General features: G+C 45.2%; 1 protein-coding gene and 1 long non-coding RNA gene across 3 annotated transcripts; one reads left to right on the top strand and one right to left on the bottom strand.

The window, feature by feature from the left end:
* Positions 1–483: 483 nt before the first annotated feature.
* LOC108885138 (uncharacterized) lies at positions 484–7,379 on the top strand. Its single transcript, XR_007814804.1, has 3 exons — positions 484–2,992; positions 4,902–5,438; positions 5,853–7,379. It is a non-coding gene; the product is annotated as an uncharacterized LOC108885138 (long non-coding RNA).
* A 1,846-nt stretch (positions 7,380–9,225) lies between these two features.
* pwwp2b (PWWP domain containing 2B) lies at positions 9,226–18,573 on the bottom strand. Of its 2 annotated transcripts, none has more exons than XM_018679332.2 (3): positions 17,800–18,573; positions 13,927–15,643; positions 9,226–10,974 (listed from the first exon to the last, which is right to left on the bottom strand). In XM_018679332.2, exons 1-2 carry the CDS (start codon positions 17,937–17,939, stop codon positions 13,927–13,929), a joined length of 1,857 nt encoding a protein of 618 aa, XP_018534848.1. In that variant the 5' UTR covers positions 17,940–18,573; the 3' UTR covers positions 9,226–10,974. The 2 variants fall into 2 exon arrangements, with proteins under 2 accessions (XP_018534848.1, XP_018534847.1); XM_018679331.2 differs by having other exon boundaries at positions 13,931–15,643.
* Between the last annotated feature and the right edge of the window lie 30 nt (positions 18,574–18,603).

Raw genomic sequence — 18,603 nt, 5'->3', positions numbered from 1 at the left:
ATGAACTGTTGGAGTCAGCAGCGAGGCTTCAGGCCCGCAGGCAGAGCTGCTCACATCAGTGTAAACATGAGCTGACAGAGTAAAGGCTCGCACCAGAAATCAGCTGATTTCAAAGGTCAGATGAGTGAATTCAGCTGCAGAGGTGATGATGACTCCTTCTCTCTGGAATCTGTCGAGGTTATCGACTGGGAACGCTTCCCAAGATCACACAAATAACAACAAACAAGAGACGTGGTCGTCCTCCATGTCTGTTTCCTCTGACGTGGTCAGATGTGGAGCTGTGAGAGTCCAGACTCTGGTTGTTGGTGGTGAATCTGTTAGTGTGTGGTCTGACGTTATCTGTCGTCCTGTGTGTGCACTCTGATGTTTGAAAATCACACTGCACCCACATCAAGAAAATACTAAATATTAATACTAAATATAAATATTGTTTATTGTTACTTGTTTGTTTTTTTTATTTAAGACCAAACTTGATTATATGTTGCTTTCATTGTTGTGAGATGTACACGTTTTACCTCATGTGTCTTGACTCTGAGAGCAGCTTCCAGTCGGGTTCAGCCTCGTCCTTGAATCAGACTGGTTCACTGGGCCGTGGTTGTTTCATGTTGCATGTGAACATCAGAACGTGGACTCTCTGGTCTACAATGAGAACTAATGTGGTGATCCTGACTGAGGCCATTTTCATTTTGGCACCTACAGCAGCCGAGCCTCACCCCATTATCACAAGGTGCTAATCCACTGGATCCTGCTAACCACACACACACACACACACACTAACCCCTCCCTCCTCTGAGTTAATTAGACTGCAGTCTGCTCAGAGGAGAGAGTTTTGGGAGCCATCCGGGGCTGCACCGAGCGCCTGTTGTGGTGCTGCAATGTTAATAGTCCTGGATTAGTGAGACAATGGAGGTGGTGCTGGGATCAAGCTGTGAGGAGGCAGCGTTCACAGATGGGATCAGCATAGCTGTAGGGCTGCACACACACACAAATCTACACACAATGATCAGCACTGACAGGTGAAGTGAATAGTACGGTGGCTCTGAAGGTCAAAGCACAGCAACATTTCACAAAACAAAACAAAACAATTGTAGTGTTTTGTTACATGTTGTTGAGGTGGTGACCTGATCTGGATCAGTGTATTCAGTGTGTGTAGATATATTCTTACGCTGCAGACACACTCTTCATGTCAAATATCTGATTCTGTGTGTGTGTGTGTTGATCCTGGAACACACTGGTTCCAGTAACAGATAAAGAGGAAGCAGAGCAGCCAGAGGGAGGATGGACCTGAGGTGTGATAGGTGACATATTAAGACACTGAACCATCTCCTCTAATGTACAAACACCTTCCCGTGTATGTGTGGTTAATGTGTATCAGCCTGTTATGGAGGAAAATGAAACCTCAGCCTGTGAATGTGTGAAAACATTAACGTCATGTTGTCAGAGAAAACACTGACGACTCTGATTCTCTGTTTGTTGTGTCTCTGGCTCTCGGTGACGTGGGATCTTGGCAGACACAGAGATGTGGGAGGTTCAGTGTCTCCTTGAATTTCCTGTTCTAAGAAGACGCTCAGATACGCATGTTGTTATGCAAATGGTGGCGTAACCTCAGTCATGTGTTGATTGACTGGGTGCAGGGTCGCACAGATAATCAGCTCACATCATAAAGTCTCTGAACGTCTTTGTAATGACTGTGTTTAATATAAGAACATTTTAGCTGATGAATGAGTGAGTCATATATCATTAGACACAGTCTGGTGTTTATACTCAAAGCGTCTTTAAGGAAAGAGCCTCAGTTAAACTCACGTGTAGTTGTTTTCATTCATACTCTGCTTCCATACACCATCATCGTCTTCGTCTTCCACACACGCAAACTCCACATCAAATCAAAATGGCTGCCTCTGTGCATGAAGAGGAAGAGCTGCTAAAAACAAGAAAAAAGAAAAATACTTTGAATAATATTTCAATGTCCTTTATTTGTAGCCTCTCAGTCAGTATTGTATCAATGCCAATAAGGAACTAGGTCAGAGCTCTCTGTGTTTGGAGGAGATTTATTCACAAACTGTGAGTCATGTGACAATGGGAGTCACACTGGGTGAGAGAGGACACATTTCTCTACGTCTTCATATAGAAAGTGTCTGTGTAGGTTGGAAACTGTGGGAATTAAAAGAGGTTTGAATCAGATTTTTATGGTAAAATGTTCAGAGGTGGCAGTTAGAGTGATGATGTCACACATTCTAGAACAGAACATTCAGCGCAACACACACCCATTATAAACTCTGACACTGTAAAACAACAAATGTCAAATTTAAACTGTGATTTAATAAAAACTATAACATCTATCAACATGAAGATTTAACCTGAAGAAGTCTCAGGTCTTGTGACCTGTTTAAAGTTTCAACCATGTTCCTGTGTGAAAGTAAAATGTGGCTCCAAAGAGGAGTGGGTTTGATCATTTTTGAAAGACTTCCCATTCATTTTCAACGGGAGATTTTTTGTAGTTTTTTATGATTTACCTCATTAAACCATTTTTTGTTGATAAACGAACAGACAGTAAAACCCCAGCTGTGATCTGAGGTGTTCCTTTGTCTTCAGTTCAAGCGTCTTCTCACATCGACCTCTAACAGAGCAGATCATCACACATTTAGAAAGAAAAGCAGACAGACAGATTTCATCCTCCTGCTCTGTAACATGTATCTGTCTGTAAATGCAACATGGCCTTTACTCGACTTCTCCTTGACAAAATGCAGGACCATTCTTAATAGATGCAGCTGCCACAACAGGCTGTTATGCAATCATTAGTCAGCCTGGTCCACATTATCCTGTCATTTAGTTTCTCACACAGACACCTCAGATTCTCTTCCTGCAGAGACACTGGCACACTGGTGCTTTAAAGCCCTGAGGATGTTGAACACCAGTGTACAGAGGAGAGGACAATGGAGGAGGTGTAAACAGGAGGCTGAGACGGAGAAGAAAGAGGAGGCCAGATGGGAAGGTACGTCAGGCTGAGACCAAGGCCAAGTATCTGGAAATCCATGTGGGGAAAAGATGAATAAATCAACATGATGAGTGAGAGTTAGCCTGATTTCATGAGGACATGCTGAGGAATTGCTCATGATTTCTCCATGTTGTATCTCCCTGTGAGAATGCCCATCCCCCCTCTCAGGCAGGCTGGTGAGGCTGGGGGCAGGGCGGCTCTCTGACAGCTGCTCGGGGAGGCCTGGGGCCCGGCAGAGCCACAGCCACATCCTGGAAGATTCAGTGTTCGCTCACAAACCGGAGCAACCTGAAATAAAGACGTCTGCATGTTTACTCAATCTATCCACTTGTGTTAACATTTGAGGAATCCCTGAGACGCTGCGTTTAGTAAAGGTTTAAAGTCCTTCATAAGTGACGGCTGCTTCCTGTCGGGGCTCGAACTGTGATTTATGGTTTGACCCCTGGTGTGACAGTCGTGTAAAATGTCGAGTTGAACCACACCTATGATCCTTGAGAAACACATCAAGTCTCTTCCTGGAATTGCGTGAGGCAAGTTTGGGAAAGGCTGCATGTTTGGCAAGAGAAATTCAAGAGTTGCACAATGCAGCTATTGTTGAGGAAGAAGCTGTAACATCCTTTAACCAGAGTTAGAGTGTACAGATATTTTACAGCATAATAACCTGCAGAAATGAGTGATATATAAACAGGAGGAGGATGGAGGCAGGCTGCTCCTGAATGCAGATTAGAGCCTGAAGTGATCAAACCCCAGATGATTATCCCGGATCAATAAAACGACCCAATTTAAAAAGCCTGGTCGAACAAACCTGGGCTGTCAATACTGATGACAGGAGTGAGAAATGACTCCGAGGCATCAAGGACAAAGGAGGAGACAGCTCTCCCATGCTCGGCCCTGGAGACAAGCCAAGGCCTGGGTCTGAAGCCGACGACTCCGGGGACAGATGGAGCATGTCAGATAAACATAGACACGTCAGGCTGGATGCTTCTCATTTTCCTCATGACTGTAAAACTTTCAGAAGGACATTTACACACACAGAACAAACCACATCCTCATGGGGAGCTGATATACATCTGAACGTGAAGAGGGAATTGTGGAAACGAGTTGTTTCTGTCTGTGTTTTGACTCATTTCTACTGGGAAAAAAAAAACAAAAACGAAATATGAGATAGAAAGCAAAGATTTGGACTTATTCAGTTGTTTGTTAGTCAGTCACTAGGGTTTAAAAATTCCAAACTTTCCATGGGAATTAACAGGAATAAACTGGAAATTAGCTAAAATCACAGGGTAGCCTATAACAGGGAACTTGAATGTAGTTGAAAAAGCAGGATTATTGAAGCCACACTACTGCACCTGAGCCCACAGGCTACATCCAGTCAGTCAGTCTGGATCAGATTACTGGCCTCAGTGTCTTTGATCTGTGCTACTTAAGTTTAACCAGCAAAGGTACATCTACATGTGTTTATACAGTAGCTAGCTAGCTGCTAAATCCGACATGCTAAATGTAAGCTAGCTAAGACCGTTTCATTGACCGTTTAAGAAGCTAGCTATCGTGGTACTAGCTTAACCGTGATGCTGAGTGGGACTTCTTGGGGGAGTCATGGAGAATATGTTTTATTTTATTGATAGCTAGCTAAGGTTAGCTTTATTCACCTTAGCTAGGCAGCACAAAAAAGGACTGTGCTAGCTTACGGAGATCCTGTGCTATCGTTTATTGGGTAACTTCCAAAATAAAGCTAATTTAACGCCTAACGAAACAAACAGACCTTTTTTAAGCTGGTAACTGATTTCTAATTTTCCGAAATCAGGAAATGGCTCGTTATCAGTTTTCTGTTTTCCCACTCCAACATGCAGCTGTTATGTACATGGACCCTGATCATGACTGATTTTCCATCTTTTTTCTTCCACAGTTGTTGACATCCAGTTGCACAGTAACTCGCTGACCTCCAGTTCAGCCGCTCAGCTTCACCACACCCTCTTCACTAAGCCTGAGTTTTAGTGAAGTTCCGGAGGACAATTCCCTCAACATCCGCATCGCGTTGCTCCTCACATGGGACCACCCAGCGAGCCTAATCTGGGGTAGCAGACATGTTTGTCTGAACAATGTCAAGGCAGGTTTGCTTTCTTAGCCTCGGCTGTTCCCTGCACACACACAGCTCAGACAGGCCGGGCTTCCTCTGCTGTTAATTACGGCCACAGCTTGCATGGAGGCATATCATTAGCAGTAATTGCACACAGCATCCCACTGCCATGTGCCTCGCTTTTTCTTTTCTGTCCCAGATTTACGCTGCACTGATCCATGAAGGACCAGCGACCAGGGGAGGACTGATGCAACTCCATGTGTTCACATCTATCAACAGGAGGAAATCAGGAGTCTGAGAACGGGCACAACGGTTCCATGTCAGTTCCAGGAAATACAGGGATTACTGAGCGGCAGTGTTTGTTGTGTAAGCATGTTCCTGTGTATAGGTGTGTGTGTTTTCATATCAACAGTGAGACAGTTGTTCCCTCCTGGTCGCTTCAGGCTGCACCAGGAGCCGTGGATTCGCAAATCGAAATGCAATTAGCCTGTTTCACTTCTGCAGATGGCTGAAAGAGACGGAGCTCCAGGCTTATATAACGACTCTCTGTGACAGTATTACACAGGGTAATCTGAAAGGAACCTGCTGTAACACAAACAAATACAGAAACACTCTGCACATTCACAAGGGGTTTCCTTGGGGCCAGTGTAGCTACAAGGGCTGATTGATCAGTCTGAGTCCTGAGGTAGAAGGAGATGAGTTCATGAACGTTCGGTTCACCTCTCTGACTGATTCTGCAGAAAGTTGAAGTTAATAACTTCTGTGGTTTTTCTGTTTCAGGTTGCTGAAAATTAAGTCAGCACTGTCTGAGAAAATGGACGCCATCAGGTTTCGTGCAGTTCGTCCAACAACAATCGAATGCCTCAGACTAATGGTGCGTTCAATTCACATTGGAGGTTGGAACTGGGACTGTCCAGCTGAGAAGTTGGACGCTCACAGGAAAGTCTTTGTTGTTCGGTGCTCTGTGTAGAGTGTTCACTACTACTGATGTGAGCAGCAGCCATCTTGAATTCTTATATCAGGGTTGGTGGAGTTGCTCCAACTTTCTGAGTTGGAAATCTGACTTCATGGGGCGTTCAGGTTCAAACTTCTGAGCAGGAACTTGGAAACTCAGACTTCTGAGTACACCTGGAATGTAGCATGATACCTCCTCCCTGGGGTGAAGAAGGTTGGTGTTTGTTGGTGACAGAGCAGTCCAAGATAAACTGAACATGTCCTGCAGCTGATCTGTCTCCACCTCAGAGGAGAACCAGGACTCATTAAAAGCACCAGGTGGAAATGTAAAGGAAAGATGGGATCATTTATCACCTGGATAAAGTGTCTGGATGCAGATCAGAGTTTAACTCCAGGTGTACATGAGGTCAAAGAGTCAAACATTTCTGTTTCATCTCCTTCTTCCTCAGGCCACAAACAGATCAATCAGCCTTTGTACTGATCTCTGCTCAGGTTTAGACCATGTTGTCTGATGTATATTCACTGACTCTCCAAATGCTACTGGATGAAAAAGGGATCTTATCTCAGAATCTCAGATCATACTGGAACATACAAAATGCTCATTGTGAATAAAGTGGAGCAGACATGATTTGTTGGCTCCACTTCAATAAAAACAGCCTCGAGCATCGACGAACCTCCACAGCGGTCACTGCTGCTTCGCCTGCAGCTCTCCCAGTAAACACACTCTCTTTGTTTCTCTCATTGTGAGTGTTCAGAAATGTGGAGTGCCTCCCCCCCTCCCCTCCCTCACCCTCACCTGCACACTGTGGCAGATCGACACCAAGCAACAGCCGCCGAGCCAAACCGGGCCTCAGATGGCGAGGACCTGGCCTGTGGGAGGAACAGACTTAACACAAACTAGAAAAACCAACACAGCTGCAATAAACACACAGAGACAGGAGCAGACCAGTTTATCTGAACTGTAAGCCAGAGCTCTAACACCGACCTTTAACACGTGAACGTGTTAATGTGAAAACCAGACGATGATATGAATAAATACTTTCTAAAGCCACAGACAAGTGACTCAGCTGGGCTTCACTGCACTCTCTTTCCTCTCCTGCAGCTGAACGCAGAAATAACAGGTTTTTAATCATTTCATTTTCCTTTTTTGTAAAACAATGGCAGTGTGACATCCAGGAAGTGAGACAGAGCAGCAGAGGAACAGCTTCTAACTATGGCATCAACAGAACTGATTTACTGGTAATCAATTACCCTGTTAGCAGATGTACAGTATTATGACTCTATACTCTACTCAAGTGTTTACTATTTTTAAAAACAGATTAAGTATTAAAATGTTCATTTCATTAATATTAAATCATTTTCTTTTAATCCAGAAACATCTCTATATATCTCTACCAGACTCCATTAGACAAAAACAGGGATTTAACCAGGAGCTGCTGGAATACCACTGCCTCCATCTGTTAGTGTGTCTGTGTTACTGTGTGCTACTTTGATCTTACTCTTTCATAAAAAGCTCCACCTCTGCAGCTGCTAACACCTGAACTCGTCTGTTTCTATGTGTTTAAAAGCACGCAGCCTGTTTGTGGCTGAATCAGTTCCTTTTCTTAGTGGAAGCGTTGGTCCGAGGAAACAGAGTGGAGAGTTATGAAATGTCTGGCAGCAGACTGAGCCAGGTCACAGCTATGAAACGAGAGCAGGAGTGAGCGGGGGAGGGGAGATCCACAGCTGAGCCTGTATAGTAAAGTGATCTGATGTGGCCATAGCCAGACGAGGGTCATCTCACCTTGACCGGCCTATCCTCTGAGCCGCACACTGGTTACACAACAGACACACTAAACCACTCCTATTTATGACACTGAGGCCACAAATCAACAGGCATGGCATGAAGAGCCTGGAGGACCAGACACAGTCCGAGCTGCTCTTACCACTAACCTGGCTCTGCAGTCACAGCCGATACAGGCCTCCAGCTTCAGCTGCTTCCTGTGTCAAACAAGAACAGAAAGGTCAAAAAGCAGCAGCAGCATTTCAGCAATTCAGAAACTCTGAGTCTCATGTTGTTGCTAAACCGAAGCGTATGCAGCTAACATGTGACCACAGAGAAATCAGAGGGCGAGCGGTAAAATTACAACCTGAAACCTGACCCGAGGCCGAGAGCTGAGAGAGATGAAAGGAACGAGCGGACATTTTGGCTTTCTTGCCTGGTTAGATGAAAACACTGAGACCTCCTGTATCTGCCGTCACGTTACAGCTACAGGCAGCAGCTGCATCCAGCTCTGAATCTCACTCATTTGATCAATGTTGTTTGTTTAAACTGCACAAAAATAACCCTACTGTGCAATGCTAAGCTAACTGGATGCTAGCTATAGCTGCATATTAACCAGACAGATATAAGCATGGACTATTTGTCTTCTCATCTAGTTCTCTGCATAAAACCAAACTACTCCTGGAAATATGAAAACATTGTCCATTCCTAACCAATAAACACCTGATGCTAATTAGCTAAGTAGCGGCTAATGGTAGCTGGTGGTGAGGCTCCTCAGGTACTAATGAATAAAAGTAATAAATTCACATTCAAGTGTGGTGGTAACAAGAAAAATATACATTTCACTTTGTGTACTTCCTCACACCTGCTAAAAACCAGGAGACGAGTCGAGTGTGGAACAATGGACGCTGCTCACCTTCAACGGCCGCCATCTTGGCTACGTGGCAGAAGAGAACAACGTTTTCAAACTTGTGAAAATGGAGGCTGAGGACACGATTCCACATCACATGAAACAGGAAACACACAAGAAAATAAACACTCATTTTAAGTCAAGTGAAAGTGAGTGAAGCAGCCACAGGATATTCTGACACGGTCACATGATGTGATCGTCACTTCCTGTTCACACAGCGGCCATGTTTGATCTGAGACAGTTCTACCCTGTTTAAATGCAGAGTTACAGCAGTGAGTGCACTGTGTACTTCACTGTCAGTCAGTCAAAACACTTCACCTTGAAGATTAGAAAATATTTTACCTGAAAAGAATAAAAAACATCTGAAAACAAAAGAACACCGGATCAGCTCTAATAACACAGCTGATGTGTTTTCATTGACTCTCGTACGTTTCCTGGATAAATACACACATTCTTCAAACTGTCACAAGCTGGAATCCTGATTCCATCAAAAAGGAATATCACAGGCTGATCCACAACAGCACAGGTATTGCTTGTATATTTTATTTTATGTACAGTACATGTAAAAAAAAGAAAACAAAAAAAGTAGCCAATAACATTGACCAACGTGGGCAACAGTAGATAGCCATGTTGCTCATAACACGGGAAAAACCTGACGAGCGTTTTCCCCTCTCGGGCGTACGTCGACTCTCCCAGCTCCTCTTTGTGTAAGGCTGCCTGGAAACTAGAGAGCAAACAGTCAGACGGCAGATTATCAGAGCGGGAGGAGGTGTGTTATCTGCTCCCTTAGTAATAAAACACACTTCTCTCATTGACGCTCAGCGAGCTGCTTTTCAGCCGGAGAGGAGACGGGCCGGTCGGCCGAGCGTGACTGTGTGCAATCTTCGGTTTAGTTTTTTTAATACAGACCGGGGCTGCGCTCGCTCCACAGCCGTGGTCTCCTCCCTCCCTCCCCCACTTATTCCAACAGTGCTGCTTTCAACACAAAGGTCACTAAAGGTCAGCGCTGCAGTCTGGATGACTCGATGTAACTGCAGGATCCAACTAGTAGCGAGCTTTTCTTCCCCTCAGCACTCAGCAGTTGAATTCACAGTATTCTTACAGCATGTTTTTTTTTTAATCTCCCAAAGTCACATAAAGCTTTAACTGATAATGCATAGGGGGCTTTGACACATTTGTTCAGCCATGTTTCTCCAGTGGAAATGTGGATTTTGTTGTAGTGTGTGTGGTAGATAAGCTGAGAGAGAAACACACCCAATGCGAGAATACAGTGTACACAACCATCGGTGTCTGATGTCCCCGAAAAATCGTACATTAGAATAAACTAAAAAAGAAAAGAATTTGTTTCTTGTATCTCCAAGGCCATGGATAGTCAACCACAAAGACTTCTGAGCTCCCCTGCTGCCTATCAGGGCTGTATCTCGCAATAGTGTTTCAGACAGTGAGCTTACAGCAGGCCACCAAGGTACAGATAAAGTGCTTTTTTTTCTCTTTAACATGACGCTTTAAATAATTAAAGTGATGTAAAAATGGTTCTCAGGAAAAAACAGAAGAGAGAGGAGGGTTGGAGGGGTTAAAGTACGCTGACGTGACGCTCCTAAAGTTACAAAATGAAACGACGTGATTCAGGAAGAGAGTTCAGTTTAACTACAAATCCAACTAATGTCGCAGGAAAGGCTACGAGGATGGAACACTGTCACTACTGTCTCTGGATGGAGCCATTCACATTTTGAGTAGTAAGAGGATTCAGGGTAAGACTTTATCCCAGGAAGGAGGAGGAGGAGGAGGTGATGGAGTTCGACGCCACCGGCTTCCTCAGGCTGGACGAGCTGGACCTCGTAGTGAAACACGTCGGTGGCGGCGGCGGCGAGGACCGGCGGTAATGACAGCAGCTGTAGTAGAAAGGTGATGGATCGCCATAAACCCATTACAGATAATAATAATAAATACATTCGGGTCCTTGTAGTGTCGTTATTCGGCTCTATTGAAATGTGATTAAATCTAGAAAATAAGAAAAAGGAGGAGGAATAGTTCAGTTCATAGCAGTTCCTGGCCTTCTTTTTTTTTTGTGTTGCTCCCTTATCCCAGTCTTAACGACTCTCCACCTTGGCGGCCATTTTCCACCAGCCTTGTGAAAAAGAAAAAAAAAAAAGAAGAAGAAAAAAAACGGCATATAAATAGTAGCCGTGGCAACCACACGTACTCCCTCCTGGGTCTTGATGACAGAGTCTGAGAATTCAGAAAAACCTTGGCGATCTCTCTTCAGTCCTCAGCCTCTGCACAGGAGAGAAGAAGAAGAGCACAAAGTAAAGACAATGAGCAAATAAGGCAGGGATTTTTTTACTGTGTGTACAACTTAGTCATCTGAAGATTATGGAGCAGAGTGAAGTAAACGTCAGCTACTTTCCACCCTGCTGAAACCTCTGTGAAGCTGACAGAGCAAGAAAAACGCTTCCTTTATGAGCTCTGGAAAAAGCTCCAAATATAGGCTCGTCTTAACCCCTTACTGTGTTTATCCTCGACTGCTGAGTCTGTAACAGAGTCAACAGAAGGGGCTGGGAGCTGCCTGTCTGCCCCTCATATCACTCAAAGACAATATTTAACCTCTGAATGTGTGTCGAGGGCCTGCTGCTGCTCGGCTACACAGGAGGTCAACCAACTTGGAAACTGGGGTGGGGGGTGGCATAGCTGCAGCTTTGAGACACAACACAAAACACATTTGAGTAGCTTTCATTGTGGCAGAAGTTTAAGGGATAATTTTGGTGTTTCTGAGACGTTTTATTAAAGAGTCAGATCCTTTTTGTTTAACCAGAAACATCTCTATATATCAATACCAGACTCCATTAAGAAAAAGAGGAATTTTACTGGGAGCTGCTGGAATACCACTGCCTCCATCTGTTAGAGTGTCTGTGTTACTGTGTGACTTTCAGTGGTGGAAGAAGTAATCAGATACTTTACTGAAGTAAAAGTACCACACAGTAACACAAACACACTAACAGATGGAGGCAGTGGCATTCCAGCAGCTCCCAGTAAAATTCCTGTTTTTCGCAATGGAATCTGGTCATGAGTACAAAATGATGGTAAATTACAGTATTACAGAAGGGTGTAACAGTCAGTTCTGAGACAAAATAGTTGTGAAATAAGAGACAAGTCATCTTGTACGGGATTAAAGCCTAAGCCTCGCTACGTTTCAATACCAGACTCCATTGAAAAAAACGTGAATTTTACCAGGCAGAACACAGGAGCTGCTGGAATACCACTGCCTCCTTCTGTTAGTGTGTTTGTGTTATTGTGTGGTACTTTTACTTCAGTAAAGTATCTGATTACTTCCTCTATAGCTCAAAGTCACATAATAACACAAACTGATTCCAGCAGCTCCTCTTGTTCTGCTCTGGTAAAATTCCTGTTTTTGTCAGTGGAGTCTGGTAGTGATATATAGTGATGTTTCTGGTTAATTAAGGATAATTTGATTAAATAAAAGGGAAAGAAATACAAAGGTCATTTTCACTCCGCTTACAGCATCAAATCTGAAGTTTGAAAGAAATGGAAGCATAGGCTGGGTCATGTGACACCTTTACAAACACTTCCTGATTCTATGTGCTGATAAAAATATGACTGACTCTTGGCATCAACAACTTCTCATTCAGTGCAGTGCTACTGTGACTCTAAAATATTTTATCAGAATTACACAACTCTTTTTCAGCGTGTAGAAATCTCTCAGGTGGCAGCTTCTCATTTTCAGCCAACGCTGACCAACATTTGGGAGGCGTTGGGTCATTTCATCTGCTGCTAATTAATGCTAATTCTGTGAGCAACTTGATAACAGGCCAGAATGAAAGAGAAATCCTCTGCAATAAAAAGACTGAGTCACATTCATGTATCAATAATTTTCACCAGCAGCTCATGAAAAACAGGGTGTGATATTCAGGAGGCTCCAGCTGAGTCAGATAATATTTAATCAGCCTCACATACGTTCTGCTGCTTTAAACTTTGCATACGGAGCATTTTTAAGATGAATTCAGATCAACTTCAGGCTTCAACTGAATATTTCGACTCTTTTTTGTTTTATAATTTAAGCTCCTTTCAAAGTTTGATCACTGAACCTAAAAAGACTGAGTAATGGATTTCAATGGACTCTGACTGGATGAAACGCTTTCGAATCTCAGCCTCAAACCTTCAAAAGAACGAGCACAGTGCATCTTATGTCGTCTCACACACAGTCTCATGCATAAAGTCTGTTTAACAACACAAGAGAGATGCGTTCAGGTTCATTAGAGAGAGAAAACACTCGCTGTGGCCCTATCTTCTCTCAGAGGCTTGTGTAATCACCTGCTGCGTCTTCTTTTTGGGCCATGAACTCTTCATATTGAGTAGTTTGTGTATCTTTCAGGGGACAAAACAAACTGCTGTGAACCTGCTCTTTAGTCCAGCTCTGTCTGACTGATCCCTGCCTCATCTCAGAACCTAAAACCACCGGTTACAACAACACAGAGGGAACTACGCTCAGCACACGACACACGATTTTAACACTATTCTCAAGAAAACTTCAATGACAAAAAATTTGACTGAAGTCACAAAATGAAAAACACTGCAGGAGCAAACGTCTCGAGTTTAACTTCTAACTGAAGCTGTGTCACCTTCTGACTGAACCACAATCACAGTAATACTCAATACTCACACAGAGAAGGAACGATTTAAAAACCATGATCTGTAAACACAACGTTTACTCAACCAAAGATCTGCTGTTCTGAACATTTCAGGCCAGAAAAATATGAAGAATAAAAGTATGAAACATCCAGGGTGATGTGTTCAGGTGCATCACTTTTTTCTGTTTTATTGAGAACCATAGACACAGGCCACTGCCAGGAGGTGAAATATGGAGGATAAAAAATATAGATGTTACCTCTTCCTGAACTAAACTGATGAACAGCTTCTATCTGGAATTTAAAGCTACAGTGTTGAGGTTTTAAAGTCATGTGACGTGGTGACATCACGCAGCGCCGGCAAAAGTCAGACAAAATTTCTAACTGGCTGCATTGTTCAGTGCCACAAAGTCAAACACACCTAAGTCATGCTAGTTGCAGCGTTCACCTCGACGAGAAACAACATCACATTTTAATCTTGCGAGATCTTGTCACACAAACATAACTTTACTTCTCAGTTAACTGCACAAAGGACACATGTATAAACCTCTAACTCGGACCCAGGTGTGAATGTTGTGAACTAACCTACGTGTCGCAGTGGGAAAGCAGCGATGTAATCTCTGGGCTCATGTGACCCACGGCCTTGGCGGCCTCCAGGATCGCTCTCCGGTACATCCCTTTCTTCTTGCGGTTGAAGCGGGACCTGAAGAGCTCTCTGAAGGGCGACAGTTTGGCGACGGAGAGCTGGGAGGTGGTGGGCGAGCCGAACCACGCCACCTTCGCCTGGGGCCACTGCGCCTCGCAGGTCGCCGTCTCCTGCTTGCGGGTGCCGCTGATGCTGAGGACGCGCGCCGGCCACCAGGGGAAGCCGTGGATCTTCCCCCACACGATGTCTCCCACCGCCACGGCGTGACCCTCCTCCGTCACGCACTTTGTCATGCTGCGTGTGTGCAGCCGCACGGTGAGCGGCGGCACCGTCTTGCAGTCCTCGCGTGAAGGTACGGATGATGAGGTTACGGAGAGGTCTTCACCGGGGGCCAGGTCGCACAGCTCCGGTGAGGTGCCGTCGGAGCTGAAGGACTTGGACTCGTCTAGACTGTCGCTGCTGCAGACCGACAGACTAGAAGAATCCGCCTTACGCTTACGGAAGTTGATCAGGAGGGTGAGGTCGCTGTGGCCGCGCTCGGCCTCCTCTCCGGAACTCCCTGACCACAACTCCAGAGAGTTCTTGCCCTCCCCCGAGTCTTCAGAGTGGGGGAGGCAGGGCCCGGGGACCCTGGGGCTCCGCCTCCTTGCGCCCTCTACAAGTTCTGCCTCGTACTCGACCACGCTCTCCTCACCCTCCCTCTGAGGGGGTCTCAAGCGGATCTTTGGAGAAGGCAAGTCCTGACCCACGGTCGTGAAAGGCCTGGTGAGTTTGAGTTTGGGAATGGACACGGTGAGGCCGGACCGCGTGGCATCTAGAATGTGCCGTTGTTCCTTGGTGGGGTCGGAGGGCGCCTTGCCGTTCTCCCCCACCCCGTTCTGCACCAGCTGTTTTGGGCAAAACGGTTTGACGGAGCCGTGGACTCGTGAGGGGATCTTCATGACCTCCCCCTTACCCTGCGGAGTGCTGTAGGAGATCTTTATGACAGGGCTGTGGGGGATGATCACCTCACCTCCGTCGGCCTCCCCCCGTTTGTCCTTCCTAAGGCGCTTGCTGTCGAGGCTGGTGCCGTTTTCCCGTCTTTTAGAGTCCTTGGCTGCGACTACATCCTCTTTCCTCGACAGCTTGGAGGGGATGTCCTTGTCGTCGGCGTCGTCGTCGCTCTGTAGTGTGTTCTCTTTTCTAGACGTCTTTGTGTTGCTCATGCCGTCTTTGCTGTCTTCGTCGCTGTTCAGCGTGTTCTTGCACTTTTCGCACAGCACCTGCCGCGGCCGCAGACGGATCGTACTCATGGTCATGCGGCCGGGTTCTCGCGTCCGCCTCTTCTTCCTCTTGATTGGTCGTGGAGGGGGCTGAGGTACCCATTGGCTGTAGCTGTGGCGCACCCATAAGGGCTGAGGGAAGGGGGCTCCTTCAAAATAAGGAGGGTAAGGAGTCTGTCCAGCTGGCACTGGTGTGGGTACGGGGCAGGGAGGAGGTGCAGCAGGTATGCTGCTTTCAGGGAGAGTGTTTTCATCCTTTGGTCTGTGTGAAGCCTGGCTGGGAGGACTGGAAATCGGCTCCTCGCTCAGAACTTCCGGGATTTCGCAGCCTGGTTTGGGTATCGGGCAGTCTCCTGGTTTTGCTGTGAAATCTGGTAGACAGAAGAGCCCAGTCCTGGGACGGACACGAAAAAGAAAACAATCAATGAATAACTGTGTGTCTCATTCAGCTGTGTTAGAGTGTTACAGTAAAGTTCATCTAAACAAACACACTCTTGCTACACATGACAAGAATTTCTTGAATTTTTTAGTTGAGCAATTTCCTGCACAAGAATGAAACTATAATGCTGTGCTTGTATTTCACCATGTTAGATAACGAGGCCGGTGGGACGGCACAAATCAAATACCCTGCTGTTTCAATTAGGCCAAATGAGAAATGAGACTCTAAAGCTTTTCCTACAAGTGGCCGACCACAGGCTGTAAGCACAGAAAGCTATTTTACCGTTTTGTTTTACTTTGACCGGACACACTGACGCCGCTCTCCCCGTCACCTGTATGCTGAAATTCTTTGGGTGTGGGGGTTGGGGTATGAGCGGCCAGAGCTGTAACAGTATCACTGCTGTGATTTTAATGTGATCTTTTTCCTGCAAACATGTCCAGAGAAGGCCAAAACTGCCAAGGAGTCTTTGAGAGGTGGCTGGCAGGCAACAGTAACATGGCTGTGCTGCTTTAGTCAGGAGACAGCAGACAAAGAGACTACAGGATGCCCAGGAACCCCCCCTCCCCAACATCTGACTGAACAAAAACAATCCCATGAATCACTCGGGATTCAGAGAGGTAGAGAAGGAGCCAGGAGATTTCAGTTTGTTTTTGCATCCGTGTCTACTCAGGGCTTATGTGTGGTGAGATTATTAATTAGTGCACATTTGGGGAGCCCGTTTTCCTCCCCAGGAGAAGTAACTGGCAGGCACATCCGAATAATAGTCTCTTGGTGAGGCTTTTTCCTCTCACCTTTTTTTTTTTAAAGCAGCTGAATATTAGCCCTCACTGTGATTGACACGGCACAAACAGTGCAGCCTGTGACAGGGAACACACAGTGCTAGTTAAGCACAGTACAAGGACGCAGCATATGACCAGCCATGATTCACCGTACTGCTGCTATTTCATGTTGTGTACAGTGCAACTAGATGTGGAGATCTGCCTGAATGATAGGCCTAAAAAAACCTGTGGGACACAATGACAGGAAACGTATTTCCATGAGCTGAAAAGGAAGAAGTTGTCAAATTTTGTCAGTGACAAGGCCTAAAATACAGGCCTATTTCAAGTTATTCCAAGGCCTGCCTTTTCCCATTTGGGTGGGTTATTTTCAGGACAGTGTGAGCTCTCACATGAAAAACCATCTAAGCATACTAAGGGGCAAAGCTGGTCAGATTCTGATTCTGCTCGTCTATAAATAGTCTAAAGCCAATGGCTTTTAAGGTGCACAACACCAGGAGCAACACAAGGCTTATACATGTGACACACACCAAAGAGGACAGATTAGACATGGCACTGATATGTTTATATGTCACATTACACTCATATGAACAGGACTGTGCTCTAATAATGAGCAAGAAAGGACCTTTTCCTGTCAAACACACAGACAGAGGTGGTTTCTGGATCTTATCAGAACCAGGATTTTACATAAACCACTAAAGTTGTGATTCATCAGATCCCACATGTATCTTTATTGTCATTTTCTATTGTTTCTGCTGATGAAAAGTGACTGGTTATCAAGGTAACAAACCACTTCTCCAAACAGCAGCTGCATTCCACATTATTTTAATTAGAACATCACTTCAGATAAATGAGAACACACTACTCTCCCATCTGCATGTAGAAATTCACCAAAACAGAACTGATAGACAGAATACAGCCAAGGCCCAGCCTTTCACTGAAGACGTTTTAGCTGCTGTGTATTTGATTAGGCTAACAATAAGCTACAGATGAACCCAGTGACATTAGCTATTGTTTAAAAGAAGTCATTAACAATCTGTGTAGACAGGGCCACTGTGTTCACATGCAGTCTGTAACCACAGTAAAACATCGTATTTCATCATGTTATTATGAGATAAAATGACACCAGTTTGTCATTAGCCAGCAAGCTAGCAGATAGCTACCTTGTCAGCTACAATAACCTGTAAGTCTTTTGTATGGAGGCCCTGTTAGCTAACGGCTAGCTAACGGCTAGCTCTGGCTTGCTAGCATCAAAGGTAGATTAGCCGTTAGCTGAGTTTAGCAAATTAATTTCAGGGATAAATGTGTAAAGGAAACGAAGGAAACAACACTCACTTTTTGTTGCAATCAAGTAAAATCCCCGTGTAGCTCCTTTCTCGGTAGGTCAGCGTCACCACCAGTGTATCGTTAACTATTTGATCGATAGTGACAGGTACCCGAGAGCCGGCCCGCAGCTCCTCGGCCACAGCCTCCATGTTTCCCGGGGTGAAGTGTCCGGCTCGGCGGTGCTCGATCCCGGCCAAGGGAGCCACGGTCGCGTCGGCCAAAGATCCGTCTCCCCTTCGCTATTGGAGCAGGAGGCTACACCAGGGCATAAAATGACGCCATCACCCCCACCAAGTCAATTACAACAGTACTGCCACCGCTGACATCACGCTCTGAGCTACAGGAGCAAAAAATCTCCCAAGACGAGGCCTACCCTTCCTCTGCCTCTGCCTCCGTCTCTGACCTGTTTGATGCCGCTCATTACGACCGACTTTTATCCCGGGAATGCCTCAGTTTCCCCTGCGAGAGACTGATGGCGTTCACTGCTGAGCTTTACACTGAGAAATGGATAAAACATAGATGCATTCTCTGTCTTTGAGGCGCACATTTTTAATTTTATTTTTTCAAAAGTGAGATATTTATGACCTGTATTTAACAATCAATCATTAAAATACACAGGCACAAATCACAGCTGCGTTTTTTCACACTCTTTTACAGGAGCATTAAATGTGTTATTTGGAAAAAATCTTCAGTTTGACAGTTTCCTCATTCCTCTTTAAGATCCTTACACTTTGTGTTTGAAATGCACAGTGTGAGGTGGTAATCCAGATTTTATAGTGAACACAGGGAATATTCATCAGCAGCTTCATTTCA

The sequence above is a fragment of the Lates calcarifer genome, linkage group LG16_LG22 (assembly GCF_001640805.2).
Source record: "Lates calcarifer isolate ASB-BC8 linkage group LG16_LG22, TLL_Latcal_v3, whole genome shotgun sequence".
Lineage (NCBI taxonomy): Eukaryota > Metazoa > Chordata > Actinopteri > Centropomidae > Lates > Lates calcarifer.
Note: the sequence above shows the minus strand (reverse complement) of the source record. Positions and strands in the feature narration are given on the sequence as shown.

Coding starts and splice junctions, on each gene's coding strand:
- pwwp2b (XM_018679331.2), bottom strand. CDS start 17,939: ATGGAGGCTGTGGCCGAGGAGCTGCGGGCCGGCTCTCGGGTACCTGTC. Junction 15,644..17,799: donor TTACTTGATTGCAACAAAAA/GTGAGTGTTGTT, acceptor TGTCCGTCCCAG/GACTGGGCTCTTCTGTCTAC.